This window comes from Buteo buteo, chromosome 5 (assembly GCF_964188355.1).
Source record: "Buteo buteo chromosome 5, bButBut1.hap1.1, whole genome shotgun sequence".
Lineage (NCBI taxonomy): Eukaryota > Metazoa > Chordata > Aves > Accipitriformes > Accipitridae > Buteo > Buteo buteo.
The window spans coordinates 33,641,325-33,658,052 of record NC_134175.1 but is presented as its reverse complement, the minus strand read 5'-3'; the positions used below and the strand labels follow the sequence as shown (position 1 = coordinate 33,658,052).

General features: G+C 41.3%; 1 protein-coding gene across 6 annotated transcripts in view; it reads right to left on the bottom strand.

Annotated features, from left to right (window-relative positions):
* Window positions 1-16,255, bottom strand: part of COBLL1 (cordon-bleu WH2 repeat protein like 1) — a 94,728-nt gene extending 78,473 nt beyond the window's left edge. For 5 of the 6 annotated variants that reach the window (XM_075028553.1, XM_075028558.1, XM_075028554.1 and 2 more), the window contains exon 1: window positions 15,846-16,255. In XM_075028553.1, coding sequence (XP_074884654.1) covers window positions 15,846-15,889 — 44 coding nt within the window. In that variant the 5' untranslated portion in view covers window positions 15,890-16,255. Of the gene's footprint in view, window positions 1-14,607; window positions 14,993-15,845 lie in introns of those variants that run through there. The other variant, XM_075028559.1, reaches the window with a different exon arrangement.
* Between the last annotated feature and the right edge of the window lie 473 nt (window positions 16,256-16,728).

The window sequence follows — 16,728 nt, the reverse complement described above, 5'->3', positions numbered from 1 at the left end:
TATAATTAAGAGGCCTTCGGAGTACTGGACCAGTTCAAATAATGCTTAATGCTTTTCAAATCCACCACTTAACAAGGTCACATCAGGGTAATTCCACGGCATGTCTCCTGATAACCACACTTCTGGCCTGTTAAAGAACACCGTGCATTTATATGAACAGCTAGAATTCATAATTTATCTTTAATGGCGACAGGGCATGACTACTTAAAAGTTATACGCATCTTCCAAAACTCTTGGTTTACCCTAAAACATTATGTACCCTTATTTGATGAACTGCTGCTACAGACACTAAGACATGCCATAACTGACAAATATGTTTTCAAATAAATTAGCTTCTGGCCCCAGAAAAGGTTCTCCCTCCAAAGAAATTACATATCTCTACATGTAATATGGTATACTCCCAAGTACATCCAATATAACTCAATCTGTACTACAGAACTCATTCTGTTTCAACAAAAAGACTTTACTCCTGGTTAATTCCTACAACTGTTTAGTACAGACAAGAAGCAAATTGAAGATTTTGAGACTTCTTCCTCCTATCCCACCCCTGTGGAAAATGTAGAAAGAAGCAGATTAGTGAGACCTCAATTCTTCAAAAATACATCCATTAATTGATATTGGCATACAGTTACATCCCAGTTTTAAATCTAAAGTTATTTCAGTTTTAAATCTAAAGTTATTTTATCAGCATTTATGTTAAAAAATAATGGAAAGTGCTCCAATACGTATCCCCCGAGAGCATCTCACCTCCGGTACTTTTGAATGGATAGTTTTCTAGTGTACACAAATAATGTGGCAACATAGGCATGATTTAGAAAATAGCTCAAACACCAGGAGTGTAGCTTGTTTAACCTAACACAACCAGTTCTCTCAATTGCAAAAATTTATAATAGTAACAAGTAATGATCCAAAATAACAGCACTATTGCCCTTTAAAGAAGTTGCCATTTCAAATGTGCTACCATCTGAACAACAAGATTGAAATGGTTTTTGGAACATTATATTATAGATATATTTTTCCTTAGGGATTACGACAACTTGTTACATAAGCCTAAACAGCTCCTGCAACATCCTTCTCTCACAGAACTTCAGTGAAATGTAGATAAGCAATGGTAAATAATAGAAAAGTCATTCTGAATATCAAAATTCATGAAAACCATAAATCTGGAAGATGAATTTATAATTCAGTATAAAGTAAAAGCAATATTAAAACAATATTAAGTTTATGCTGTAAAGCCTTCAAGAGTGAAGATTCTTTCATGAGCAAAGCATCTCTGCTTTCCCTTACAGGTCTGCGTAACTGACTCACCATCGCCGCCTTCTCACTTTCTTATCAGACTCTTCATTCCTCTACCGTGCAGGCATCAGCAGCATGGACTGGCTTCAAATCTGATTCATGGTCAGGAGTCTTACTGCAGGGAAGCTAACTCTGCACTTGAATACAAACACTAAGAGACTGACAACATTCTACTAACCAGTGTAAACTGCTATGCTAAAATCGCTCTACCAAAATAGTTCTGGTTTTGAGGACTTATCCCCAAAATTTTTCTATAAAAACACATGTAATATGACAGAAACATCACTTTAACCTTTACCCACATACTTTCATGAGTTGTTCCAGATTCAGCTCCTTCTGCCTAAGAGAAACTTACTAATATTTCTTAAATAACAATCTAGGCTACCCCACAGCATACTACAGATCTACCATGCGGGTTGGACAGATGATCTTCAAAGGTCCCTTCCAACTCAAACAATGCTACACTTCTAGGATTTCCCTGAAGAGCAAACTGGTGGAAACCAAAAGCAGAAAAGTAATTTGACTTCCTTCCTAAAGAGAGAAAGCATACTTGGATATAGTGCTTAGAGGCATAAAAACTATCAAATTAATTTTAAAAACAAAATTAAAGGCAACATCATTCTAGTCGGCATTGAGGAATAGTAGAACAGTACACTGAGTGGAATAGGGGCAGAGAAAAGCTTTAAAAGACCTTATGAGAATAAACAAAAAACTGCTTAAGCCTATCGAACCAAAATTTAAAGGGGCTATAAGTGAACTCTTAAAAAACAAAACAAAACAAAACAAAAAGTTAGGAGAAGGAAAGGTCACACATTGGCAAGGGGAGAAAGCCACCTGGCCATTTCCAGATGACATGACTAAGTGGACACAACTTGAACTGGCAGGGTTTAACAGGCACTGGGGAAACAATCCACAACCCCCTCAGTAAACCACCTTTGACCTGAATATAGGAAAAGGATTTTCTATTTGTATAATCCAAGGAACCATAAAGAGATAAAAATAACCACATTCTGTTTGTCCTATTGAATAGGGAATTAAAATAACTGGCAACATTTTGTTTTAAGTCATGAACTAGAGGTAGATTCACCAGGTCACAACTGGAAAAGGAGAACTGCCAGTCCTTGATAAGCATGGCAATTACCATTCTTTTATATACAGAACTACTCTAAGGGAGTACAGCTTCCTTGCACAGTAATAATAGCATATCCTTTGATTTATACAGTAGTCCTCCAGCAATACAACCAACATCCTGTTTTCATCTCAAAGTACAGCTGGGCTGTCTACGGACTTTATTTATCAGAGTTCCTATAACTGACTGCTTTCTCATTATGAGAAATAGCACCCTCCAATTTAGCAGCATTTTATCTTCCTGGTTCTTTCCTTCTGAAAATTCTAATATGGTACCTACCTAATCTATAGAGTATATTGATGTGTACTAAGTGCTCTGAAACAATGTGACTTAAGTTTATATATATTAACTAAAAAAAAAAAAAAAGGAACACACTTCTCCCACCCAGGAAGTCATGTAAAACATGAAGAAAATTCAGAGGAGAAGAATTTTCTTACTTTATGGCTTTCAGAAGAAAGGACAGAAATACTGCTTGAATGATCTAACCTGTAAGATCTTATAAAGCCCTTAAAACACACACGCACAAATTCCTAAGATCTGAAACCATGTCTGTAAGTTCTCCCCAGATTTAGAAGTTTTCCCTGAATATAACAGACACTCTCTCTAAAATGCCTAAAAGAATATATGTATAAAAAATTTTGATTAGACACCTCTCAGATTAAGTCTTTAATAATTCTGTACCCTGTGTTATCACAACAGTCAGAAATCCAGTATTTTCCACATTCCTACCCATGAAAGTAACCAGCCAAATAGCATTTTGAATGACTTACATGCTCATACTCTGTAACCATGCAGTAACTCATGAACATGCCATTCACATGTTGTCACGCTTTAGAAATAGAAAGACTAAGAGTGCTTAACTGTTAACCACTGTACTTGCTCACAACAGTTTTAGAAGAAAATGTTGCTTGTTGCATACATTAAATCACTAAAAATGAGGAATGTTTTGCTAGTTATATCTACAAGACATCCACATTTTTACCGATTTATCTTCAAGCAAGTGGTAAGCACATGCCAGCAGAACGTCAGTGGAAACAGAAAGGCAATTACTAATACCAATATAGGGCAAACTTCTTTATTAGAAAATAATGACCCTGATTCAAGAGCACTAGAGAACCTTGGATTTGTCTACAAATGGTCAAAAAAAGGCCTGGGGTGGGTTGGGTGGTGGGGGTCAAGAATCAGCAAAATTACCACCAACGCAGCTAGAGCAATAGAAGCTTCAGTGACAAGGTGTACAGATCAGAACATCACCTAGACCAGAGCTTCTACTCTTGTGCTTAGTGGTAGGACTAGATCAGAGACAAGCTGGAGGTAGTTCATTTGCTAAACCCTCTCCAAAATTTGTCATGATTTCCCCAAACTTAACAGCAGTACATCAATGTTTCACAGAATGTTGTAATAAAAGTAAAGTTAACATGCTGAAAACCAGAGCAGTCAATCTGGAAAAAAAGTTCATGGGCAGCTATTTACACGGATGATAAAAGCAGAACGAGACACAAACAAGAGTGTGCTAAAATTCAGCTGCAAACTCTGAAATTGAAAAGTTCACCCTCACTGTGCCAGTAACCTAAATCCCATTGACCTCTCCTAAGTGCCACATTTTCTCTCTCCCAGTAAGAGCTGGGTTTCGAACACTGCCCAAAGGAGGAACTCCATGGAAAGAACTCTGGCTTCATATTGGAGAACAGATTCAAGTTGTGGCTAATGGCAATCCAGCTGTTCTTTTGACACACATAGAATGATGACAACCAGAATTTTTGGAATTTTTATTACATGGATATAAAGTCACTACCATAGTGCTGCTAGCTTAAAGCAAAAGGCTCTCTTTGGATCCAGAAATTCAAAGCTGACAGTTCAACATCATCCCCAAACTGTGAATATAGGCAAGAAAGGAGGGCCTAAAGCGACAAAAGCCTTCCCTAACCTTAAAAAGAGAAAAAGAAATTACTTTTTGTGATTACAAACAGCTTATCGCTGACTACTTCTAACTGAAGAAAAGGACATAAACAGCCTGCAACAAACTTAACCCCACCAGCAGCAAACCTACTCAGTTCAGAACGAGACACTGAAACTTCCTTTCATCTAGATCATCCATAAGGGAGGGAGATGGGCACGCAATCTCTGTTAATTATACAACTACTATCAAAAAAACCAAACAAAGCCAAAAAAACCAAATGGGAGGGAAAACAGTGAATCTTCATATCCAGCACCAGATCTCTGAATAAATCGGTCTTTCTCATAGTCACCAAACCATTTCCTTCTCACTGCCACTTAAGTATTTAACTGAAAATATTTGTTAATCAAAGCCACAGATAAACACAATGGTATGTAATACTGGTACAGCTACATCAGATTGGGGATATGATTCAAGTTTACAGATGGATTTCTTTTTACTGTCAGAAGCCAAGAATTTTTTAATGGGTTGAGCTTAATGACTGAATTTTTATGATTTCAACAAATGCTATGCCATGTTTAGCTACCCCTTCCTATCTTTGACAAAGTATCACATGCTCTTTTACAAGCAGACTAGAGATCTTTCTACCACGTTAAGCATTTATTCACATGATACCACAAACTGACTCAAGGAAACACTTACTCTCAGTGTATGACTGAGATGTGAAACGTGATGTGACAGGATGCAGGAAAGGCCAATAACTGTAGATAGAGTTTTCCAGTTCTCACTGGTTATTTATTTTATTTCTAAATGAAAGTTAAAACCTCATAATATGATTACTTCTAATCTTGGAGCTTTTGTTTACATGTAACAGAAGAACTCTTTACATACTCAACCATTTTTCTTTTCTGAGTATGTTGTTGGCAGATGAACTGCATGCTTCTCAATTAATCAGGGTAGAATTTTGCAAGGGTATTTCTATCTTAAGTTGCTAAAGTTCTTCCAAGTGGCTCTAACAAACATTTGTTTACAAAATAAATGATTCACTGGGCACTTGATTTCCTACTACAGATCTCTGCACCTTGAATAGGAAGAGGCAGCATCAACTTGTCAAGAGTATACATAGACAGATTTCATTCAGGAAACATAAAAGAAAATCCAGTTGTTCTTCTCTAGTGGAGACTGCATGCAGGACATCTGTCTCTTCTGCAGAGGGGCAGAACTTTGTCACCATACAGATCTTTCCATGAGACTACTCAGTCAGGGTACCAAGTAATTTTAAAATCTCCATCTACAGTCAACACATATAAAATACTGCTGAGCACTGTATAGGATGAAATTTCAGCATTTATGTTATGTGTCATTATTTCCAAATATTCTCAATTCTACCATAAAAAACATTCTGGATTAAGTGCTAGAAAGCAGTCTTAAAAAAAAAAAATAAAAAATCCCATAAACCCATTAGCTGGCAGGCTTTACACATTGCAGCTACAGAATCCAGGAAAATTTTTTGGTAAGTAAAAGCAGGGGAGAAGAAAAAAAAAAAAAAAAAAAAAAAAGACAGAAGCCTATAAGCAGTATGTTAAGGAACACCATCAGAAAGAAAAAATAAGAACTGATCAAATTGTTTGAATATTTCTAAAACTATCATAGTAAAAAACCTCCATTTTTTTTTCCTAAAATAAATCATTGTCTATTTTAAGGCTTCAGTTAACATTTACAATTCATTGTGTTTCCCTCCTCCTCCTTTATTCATTTGAGATTTACAGATAAAGAGGCATTACAGCAGTGTATTTTGGGAGGAAGACTGGAAAGTTTGTAAGAATGTTTGGGCAGTGGAAATATGAGAACAGTCAAAGAAAGATACTTAGAAATAAGACAGAGATTCCAACAGTTCAGACAGTGATGTCAGATCCTCACTACTTTTCCAAAATAAGCTGCTTCAGATTCTCTCCAATCCCGCTCACTACTGCCAATCAGCTCTGAAGGAGTGCTTATAAAATGCTTTGGTTTTCCATACCTTCTAGATTTTCACCTTGCTTTTCTATAAAAGTGAACAAGCATTGCCTGGCATGTTGAGACTATCTCAATGATACCTATGGGGGAGGGGGGAATATGTGTCCTACACTGCAGAAGAATAATCAAAACAAAACCCCAAAGTTACCTAGATTTCAAAATCCTCTGATCCCTGTACGTATCACTTAGAAGAAAAACAGACCCCTCTCCCCACCCTCCCAAAAACCCAACCAATCAACCAAAAAGAAACAAAAGAGAAGCATTAAGGAGCTGAAGGAGTAAGGACACATCTGACCCAGTTCCATTTCTTTCTGACCCAGTTCATTTTCTACCACAAATGTCCTGATAAGCTGTCATGCAGACATCAAATTAAATATATCTAATTTTGAGGAAGGACAGCACAGTATAAGTTGTAAGTAAACTCTGACTTAGTTGAAAGGAGAAAAATAATAAAATAAATCCTGTTTCATGTCTCTAGCTGTCACTGCTGCCTTAAGATCTCAGCTGCAAGCCCTGCAATGTCCAAGGCACTACTCAACTGTAGGTAAGTGAGCAGACTAGCACAGCAAGTGCAAAGACAGCCCATGACCCCTCTTTAAAGTGTGAATGTGAAGGGGCCTGGGAAGCCCTTCTCCCCTTAAAACACTGTAGCAAATATAGTCTCCATGCCCCTGTAAGTACAAGGGAGCAAGATGCATTAAGCTAGGTAAAATGCGACACATAATATTTAAACACAAAGGCACATTTATAAAAAGAAGAATCTACAGTTTCAGGGTGAAGTCAGGGGAAGAGAAATCAGATACAGGCAGAATGGGTCACAGAAAAAAAAAAGAAAAAAAAACCAAACCAAAACCGAAAACCAAACCAACAGATGGAAGGACCAAGCTGAAGGGCCAGGTTCTTTTTAAATCTCAAAATTTAAAAGAACACCCAAAACCAGAATCCAAAACGCTAAAGCAGAAGGAGTCTATGGAAGACTTTAAGGATGGGGTCATACACTGCAAAATAGTTTAATGTAATAGGAGGAAGGAATCTTCTCCCCTCATAAAGGAAGAAAAAAACCCCAGGTGTTGTCTTCAAGAGTATCTGCCACCAATAAAAGCAGATGGGGAAAGACCACTTTCACTTCCAAATGTTAAAAACCACAACAGTTACGGTGCCTTAGGAATTGTTACAATTCTTCAAAGTTCCTAAGCATGATCTATGAGAAAGGCTTTTTGAAAAGAAGTAGTAGCACATTGAAGTTTAAGATTCAGCAAAACAGGACTTTCTCCAAGTAGTGAGTATTTTAAAAACTGAATGAGGTAAAAATAGCTCAAGGAGGGCGCCAAGGATGGAATTAGTGAGGCTGCTCTGTAGTGTGGGTGGAAGGAAAGGATCAAAATTGCAGGCAAGGGGAAATGAGAGACCATGAATCAGAGACCAGCAGAGGATACAGAAAAGTTTATGTCTGGAGACCTCATAGAGCAGATGAAGCAAGCAGTAACTCTTAAGAAATGAAAGTCTATGAACGTAGGGACAACTTTCAACACACAGCAGTACCTAATTTTGAGGAATTAAAGCTTCTGAATTAAAAAAAAAAAAAAAACAAATAAAAATTGTCAAAGCCCAGATTTCTATCATGGCTTGAATTTCTCATTTTACACAAACTCATGAAAACAATCAGAAATTCCACCTCTGGAAATTCCACCTACTACACGATCGTCATCAACTAACACCTTGTTTGTCTTGCAAACTAAAGAATTAAAAAAAACATCCAACCATGCAAATAGTTTCTATGCTCTCAAAGCCAGAATGGTTTCATATTTAATTCTGCACAACATGCATTTTTAATGAAAAGAACAAAAGGTTTAAGTCCACAGCTACTAGTAAAGAAATATGTACTTCATTTTTGCCTGAAGGAGTTACAACCCAGCATGATGAGTTGTAAACATTTGTTTTCTCAACTTTGTTAATAACAGACATTTTGGCTCCTACTTTTTTTTCCAGATCCAGAGACGAAACATCACTCCTCTCGAGTAAAAAAATGCTTTCAACATTGCTGTCACAAGAACAGTTAAACAATAGATACCTCAGTAGATTGTCTTGTACCTGCAGTATTACATCCAGTTTTGTCAATGTAGTTTGACAGTACAGAAGAACTGTACTAGGTTTTACAACAGTCAAGAGCAATACAATGATACTTAAACACATGATAAAATAGTAAATGACAAAACCCAAACTTGATGCACTGTATTCTTCCCTATTGCCCTTCTAATCACCTTGATAGCTACACATGCAAAGCATCTGGGCAATAGTAACACACAGTTTCCACTGCTACCCTACTGATGGTCCCACATCCTTGAACATTCTTATTTAACTCACTTTATTCAGCAAGGCTCCCAGCACAACAAACTGGGGGTTGGGGGCAAGGTCGGTGACAGACACAACATTTTGCAAAAAGAACAGAAAAAGGAGTCCCTCCAGACAACTTTATCAATAATATGTTTGTATTATAGGGACAACTGAAGAAGATGCTTATGCCTTTCCCGCAGCAAAACATTTGAAATTTACCTGCTAAAAAACAGAGCCTTAGTTTTTGGAAGAAAATGCATCTGAAGGTCTGACATGAAAGCCAGGTAAAATACCAAAAGGGAAAATTAATTCCCAACAGAAAACCAAGGCCCATGAAAAAATCCAAGATTTTTTAAAACAATAAATCAATATTCAGGGATATTAAGTCAAAAAGGGATTTGATTTTAAAGAAAAATATTTATGTGTCTAATGCTGTTATTTTGAGATAGACTGGTGTGGGGTTTTTTTGTTTGGTTGGTTTTTGTTTTTTTTTTAATTAAGACAGTATCACTTTGTAGGAGAGATGTAGGGCAAAGAACTAAAACTGTACCATTGTTGGTATTTCAGAAAAGTTCAAGATCACAACATTTCTTGTTTAGGATAGAGCAATTGTTTGCATTGTTTGGGAAGGAAGAGAGGTTGGTTTGTTTGTCTATTTTTAAATAAGATTGATCTATGTTTTCAAAATCAAGTAGCTATATTTCCAGAACAGAATGAAATTCAAAGAAGTGTGCAGAAAGGATTTTTAAAATACAACTAAGAAAGGACAGCTTGGAAGCTATTTCTTCAATGAAAACCTCTGTAGAACTAAAGCTTCCAACAAAACCATGCTTTCTCACACAAGAAAGCTTATGCCTAGCTAAAAATATTCATGTGCTCTATTTTCTTTAACTGAAAATAGCAATCCTGACAACCCTAGTCTCGTAGCACAGTCAACATATATGCAAGCTCCCCAGGGAGACATTTCATACGTAGATTAGGGATCAGTCCTCTAACCACCTACAGCACTTTGATCATTTGCAATCACCAAAAGATACACATAAACATACATGCCCCTTCTGAACGTCCTAGCAAATAAAAAACAAATCCAGGAACTCTCAATTCTGTAAAGATTCCCATGGCATTCCACTTCTGACACATAAAAAAAATGTTTCTTAAACTATGAAAAAAATGCACTTCTGTCCACTAGTCCATCACCATGCAGATTTTAAGTCAGAATGCATCTACTGGAACTCCAGTTAGTAAATGTTTTAAGTTTACTTTCATACAGAGAGTTGCATTTTTAATTGTGGGACCTTACCTTAGGAGAGAGTTCAGGTGAAACCTCAAGTTTTCAATTGCTTGTTACAGCTCAAAACAGCAGGGGTGGTTTTCCCCCTTGAACTCTCCATTGTCGCATGCTGCACAGTTAGAGTTTCCTCTTCATTGTGCTAATGCTGAGCATGGCCACAGAACTCTACAGGAGTCTAGGAGCCAACATCTCAGCTTCTTGTCATCCTCTAATGCCCTGACGTCAACTCTCCGAGTTTCAGAACAGTACATAGTGACAGCAAATACAGTAAAGAGCAACTCTTTCTCAAACAGTAGGCAGCTACGTGAACTTAAGTCAGAGTAGCAGGTCAGCTGTTGGGGAAGCAAGTGACAGCCAGGTGAAAAGAAAAGAAAGCATGCAATCAGATCTGTTTTAACTTGCAAGCAGCCATAAAAGAGAACACCTGGCATTCCTTGTATCCACTAAAATTAAGAGAGCAGCTCATTATACTGACTTGTTAACTTCTAGAGAAAAAAAACCCCACAACTTATTTGAGCAGGCTAATGTTATTACAACTCCAATGGCTGGCTGGATAATTTGGCATCTGCTGCTCTCCAGCACACGTAAAACTACAACAGTGGCAGCTAAAAACAACTGCAGTCAAGCTAGAAAAACTTGTATGCTTAGAAACTTTCTTCCAACCTACAATCAAGAAAGTCAGAAGCAGTACGGGACTTCACAAAGGGAGACCTAGTTAAATATTGCCAGATTACAGGAGAAACAATTTACTTGTTACTTTAAAAAATTCCTAGTGAGTTCATTTATCTGTCAGATGACAGGAATCCTGTAAAGACCTTCAGTTTCCTCTGGAATCTAAGCTTTTGGTCCCCTACAAGGGGCTCAGCTCTTCTTCTACCCAACACAGATGCATCTACTCAACATAAACAGTGATCTTCAGGTTTACATAAACACTGCAATCTCCTTTAAAGTTCACCAAAAAAAAAAAAAAATCCAGTAACAATAGAAAGAAAAGAACCTACCCTAAGGTAATGCTGAAACCCACCTTTTAGACTCAAACACTTTTTCCCCTCACATGCTTCTGATACCTCACTAACTATCTCTCACTTTTCCTTTTCACAGGATACCATCACACTTGAACAAAGCTTTGAAATAACTCTGCTGATTTCTCTATTTGTGTACTACCCTCCCACACATTTTTTCACCCTAGTATCCACATTCCTCAACTGCCTAATGTTTCCTTGATCTCATTCCCACAGCAACACACTCCAACAGTGAACGTTACCAGTGACTACTCTATAGGCACTCTGCTATGACTTCAAACTTGACAAAATTTGAGTAATCAAACCAGCTTTTAAATACAACATTCAGTTCATGGCACCACTGTGTCATGCAACTATTTGACATTGCCTTGGTTAAGGCAGATACATTAAAAAGAACAACATAATCCCCTCAAGAAGTATTGAGTGTATGTTCAGAACTCAGCTGGCAAATTACGCCCTGGAATGATGAGCATTCAAGTGGGCATGCACCCACAAAGCAGCTAATTCCCCGTTTCAAACATCCAGCAAACTCTATGGTCACAAACTCTCAAAGTTCTTTCCATTTTGTTGTTGCTCAATTAGTTGACCTTCATCAGTCATGGGGCTGAGAAAAAATGAGCTAACTATCTATCTTGAAGTCCTCAGTCTAAGAGATAAAGCACATCTAAGATTGGACTACTTGCTATACCCATGCCAGACTAACTTCTGACCCTAGATAGTGTTACCATTGAGTAGCACAAGCACAAAAGGACTTGCATTTCTTCATAAATACGTCTATACAATAATGTAGTATACAGAGCAATAGCAACAGCTAATTCATTGCAAGATAAATATGTAGTTTCGGCCCTGACCTAAATCTCACCAAACTGAGCAAATTCAGACACACCCCCCCACCCCTAGTCTGCTGCTGTGGCTTGGCAATAGAATGCTTGGTTTGCAGCTATTGCTACACTTTCTGTCCCGTCCCACACTCCACAACAGGGAGGACTTTCATTCATACTTGGAACAAACCTGTGGCTATGTTGTGAACTGACTCAACCGACAATGTGAAAGACAGGAAGAGAGCTCAAATCAGTATTCTAAGCTTGATACCAGACACTTCTCAACACTGAGCCACAGCTGATATCTCCAGAGATCCGTAACCTGATTGAAATGATTTGATAAAAACTCAACGGTTACACACACAAGAGAAAAGCTAATTTTCTCGTTCTTTCTGAAAACATCTCTCACTTCCTGAGACAGCCCTAACCATGGGAAAAAGACTTCTCTCCTGTTCTTATTAAACTTTTCAAATACATTCATTAGGCCGAGCAACAAGGGAATGGGAGCACGAAGACACACGCGAGGAGTGTTTCTGGCAGAAAGCTAACCAAAGCTCAGTTTGGCTCTGCCAGCCCTGGCAACCCACCCCAATACAACCATCTCTATCTTCAGCCCCTGGAGAGCAGCTGTATCTCCTAAGCATGTTCATTAGACACACAAACAGAAAATGACAAAACAAGGGGGTTTTGCTTATGTAAAGCAGGTCAGAAGCTGCTCTTTTGAAAGTAAGCATATAGCTTTAAATATGATTTAAGGGAACAAATGAAATAAAGTAAAATTATCAGAAACTGATTAGAATTGAATTAAAGGTGGACCTCAATATGCATTCTAATATTTCAAAGGAAATCAACCTCCCATTTACCAAAAATCCACTTTTGCTCCAATATTTTAACAGCATATTAACTTACAATACAGTTCTTCATGGTAAAAGCCTGTGTCAACTAGCGAAATCTACTTAATAATGTAAAAATTAATTTACTCCAGGGTACAGGATCGCTATCCAGCAACAGCAGGAAAACTGTATTCAAAAGGTGGGATACCAACCACAACCACTTTTTAAGTATTAAACCACACATTTTCCTATCATCCCATAACACAGCCGATGCATAAAGTCAATTCAGCTCTGTGATGAACAGAAGCAGACTGCGTCAACTGGCCTGGCAGGAGAACACTGTCATGAGTGCTGCTTAAACTCAGGGCAAGATAGATGAGCTATAAAAACGCCTTAAAAGTCAGTCCAGCCAAGTTTCTTCTGCTACCAGAAGAAACTATGTGTCATGTCCAGCCAGTTACCGGGCACACCTCCTATTCACCATATTCCAAAAAATTCCAGTCAGTTACTGGGCACACCTTCTATTTGCCACATTAAAAACAAAAAAAAATTCCAGCAGAGGCTGTTTTTTAAAAGTCTTTACCGATTTACCTTGATTGTACAGCGAGAATAACACTAGCATATTTTCCCCCAAATTCAAGCAAACATTTTTAACTACAACCAGTTTTAATAAACAATTTTTCAATAGGAAAGCATAATCCTGCATGCAAAAAAATTGTCTTCCAGGATATAATTGCAGGATCCTTTCCCAGAGCTTGTCCCCATAGAACTGATAACAAAATTCTATATTGAAGAGTCACTGATGATTAAGTTACATAGAAGTTCCAAGGCTAAATGAACACCAGTGCTTGAAAACTCACAAAACACCTTTAACAGCTCCAGCCTTCTTGGCAGTTAGCACAAACAGACTTTCTAAGCCGTGAAGAGTTATCAGTAATTACACCACATAACTTCAAACAGTGATTTAAGAACACATTTACTGGTAAACAGTTTTCAGCTGTGGATTAACAACATTCTCCACCTGGCTAAACAAGTTAAGAAGAAATATAATGCAGTATCACATCATTTGGTAATATATTTAAAGAAAATTGCTAATTCAACCGAAATTCTTCCCAGATTGCACAATTTTTCCTATCGACTCAGAGAGAGAACCACAGTACTGCTTACTACTCAAAAACATATCTGTGGATCATTTTCAGCAAACTGGGAGTTGCCGTTTTTGCTGGTATATCCAGATTTTTTTTCCTCAAATCCAGCATTTGGATAAGCAAATGAGACCATCTTCAGGAAATAATTAAGACTGCCAATAAAGAACTCTTGTTGTAACAAGAAAGGAATGATAAACTGATTTCCTAAGTACCAAATTATATGGGAACAGCTGATAAAAGGCCTGAAAATATATCTGCAGGGCTAACGCAAATGAGCTCTGCTGTTAGCTACATGTTTTTCAAAACTGAGATGTGAATGTTGACAGATGCTTGAAGTCACATTAAGGGAACAGACCACTTTTCCTGACTTATCTAAGTCAAGCAGCAGCCAAAAATTCAGTATAAGCAACAGCTTTATGGCAGGCGACAGGCCTAGAGAAACTGTCAGAACAACCAAAATTTTAATTGTGCCTTTTTGCTTGTTTTCATGCTCCTGTCCACAAGTGAAACTGAGGACCTCCAAGACATACTGATTTAGTCACTTCCTAACCTGGTATCATGCTCTATTAGCCTACGCTCAGTCTTTTCAACTGTGCTTACGTATCCAAAGTCTTAAAAAATCAGTAATTATCTATACTGGAATTATACCTTCTACATTGATTAACAATATAAACTTCATTTCTCAATGGCCATACATAAACGTGGAATTGCCACAAGGCCCTAAGCAAATAAATACCCCTCCTCTGTGAGTCTTCCATATTCACCACAGCCACGACTTCAAACTGATCTGATTACTACTGCAAATACTACATTAAATTACCATCAACTGTAGCTGTTTATCCTGTATTCACTTGGTCAGAAATCCAATTAATCCATTTTTGCATATAATATGGAAGCTTCAAGAAAGTCTTGCTGTTAAAAAATACACTCGCCATGTATTTTGTCCCTTCTATTTACAGGTAACTCCAGCAGTCTTCTCAGTATTTTGAATCCCTCAAGTTCCTACTGAAGTGATTGAGTGAAATAATTTTCTTCAAACGTAGCCGGCTACTTAACGGAAAGTCCTCCTCCTGATCTGTAACCGGGGTAGTTTTACTTAGATTTAAAAATACGTTCTTTAAAGTTACGTTTTCCAACAGATTATAAGCAATTCGTCAGAGGAGCTTAACACGTAAAAACAAACCGACCAACCCTTTTACTTCTCCCAACAGATGCTGCTTGTTTGGCTTTTTTTTTTTTTTTCTCTTTCAATGCGGGCAGTTACCACAGCACTGGGAAGCGCCCAGCTCTTCCACACACACAGAACTTACACCTTGCAGATGGTCAGGCTGGTAAATTCTGCGCTACAGAGATTTTCGAGAGGAGCCGATCCCCGACAAGTACTGCACTGGCGGCTGCCGGCAGTACTGCAGCCCGGCAGAGGCGGCCGGACGGCGGCGGCAGCAGGCAGGTCGCGGCTCGTCGCTGAGGAAATGCCCCCGGCCAGGGGCGAGGGCTGGCGCCGCAGCCCGCACACGCACGCCGCTGCTCAGCCAGCCACCGCCGAGGAGGGCGCCGGCCACCCGGCGGGCCTGTCCCGCAGCCAACGTCCCGCCGGAGAGCCCGTTCTCAGCCAGGGGAACCAGCCGAGATGCCGTCGGGGCGCGGGAGACGGCGCTCTGCCCGCCTGTTCCCGCCGCGCCGGCAGCCGTTTAACGGTCGCGCTGCTCCATCTGCCTCCGCCTCCCCGCTCGCGGTTCGGTTCGGCCCGGCCGGGGGGCTGCGGGCCCGCGCGGAGCTTCCGCCCCGCGTCCTCCGCCGCCGAAGCCCGGGGCGCGCCCTCGCCCCCCGGCGCTGGGGAGCCGCCTCTCGCCCCCGGTCGCCTCCCAAACGCCGCACCCTGCAGCCGGACGCGCGCAACGCCGGCCTCCTCGCCCCCAGCGGCCCCCTCGCACCGCACCGCACCTCACCTCACCCGCCCTCGCTCACGGCCCGGCACGACCGCGGCCCCCCGCCGGCTGCCCCCGCTGGGGCCGGGGGGCGCCCGGACCTCCCACCCGGGCGGTGAGCTGTGCTTACCCCGAGGGCGGCGGGGCTGCCGTCTGCTGAGCGCGACCGTCCATGCCGGCGGCTGAGCGAGCGCAGGTCGGCTCTCGGGGGCAGGGCGGGCGCAGCCGCTGGGACCCGCCCGCACAGCGCCGCGGCTCCCCGCCTCACCTGCTCGGGGCGGGCCGAGGAAGACGGCCCCGCTCCGCCGCCCCCAGCGCCGCCTTGCCCCCGAGCCCAGGCATTCTCCGCTGTTTACGGCGCGGCCATGGGGCGCCTTCCCGGGGCGGCGGCGGCGGCCACGGCCACGCACAACGGCCCCGCTGGGCTGCCCGCGCCGGGGCGGCCGCTCGCTAAACCACACCTTGGGCGGAGGGGGGGGAAGAAAAAAACCACAACAGCGAAAAAAACTTCGCGGCGAGAAACTTGAAACGCGGAGCCTTCCCTGCCCCGGCACCCGCGGAGAAACAGAGACTCCCTGTTCCCGTCCCGGCTCCTCCCTCCCTTTCTCGCCGCCCGCCTCCACGCACCCGGCTCTCCCTCCAGTGGCGGCCCGACGCCCGGCCGGTGCGGGGAGTCGGCTGGGCCCCGGCCGCGGGCTGTCAGCGGCCAGCGGGGGCAGGGCCGCTCCTCTCGGCTGGAATTTTCCTCTCCCCGAGCAAAGCGTCTCGGCGGCCGCTTCGGGCTCGGTCCTTCCCCATTCCAGCCACCAGGGCGCAGGGCGAAATCCCTACAGGTGGGGAGAGCCGGGCGAGGAGCCCGGGGGCAGGGCCGGCGGTCAGCCCCCGCGGTGGGATCCAGCGCCCGCAGGCAAACTGTCCCGCTCGGGGATCAAAGCTAGGCCGCCCTGCGCCCGCCGTCGAGCCCGCCGGGGACTTGTCCCGCGTGTGTGCGCTGAAGTTTCCGTGCAGTTGTC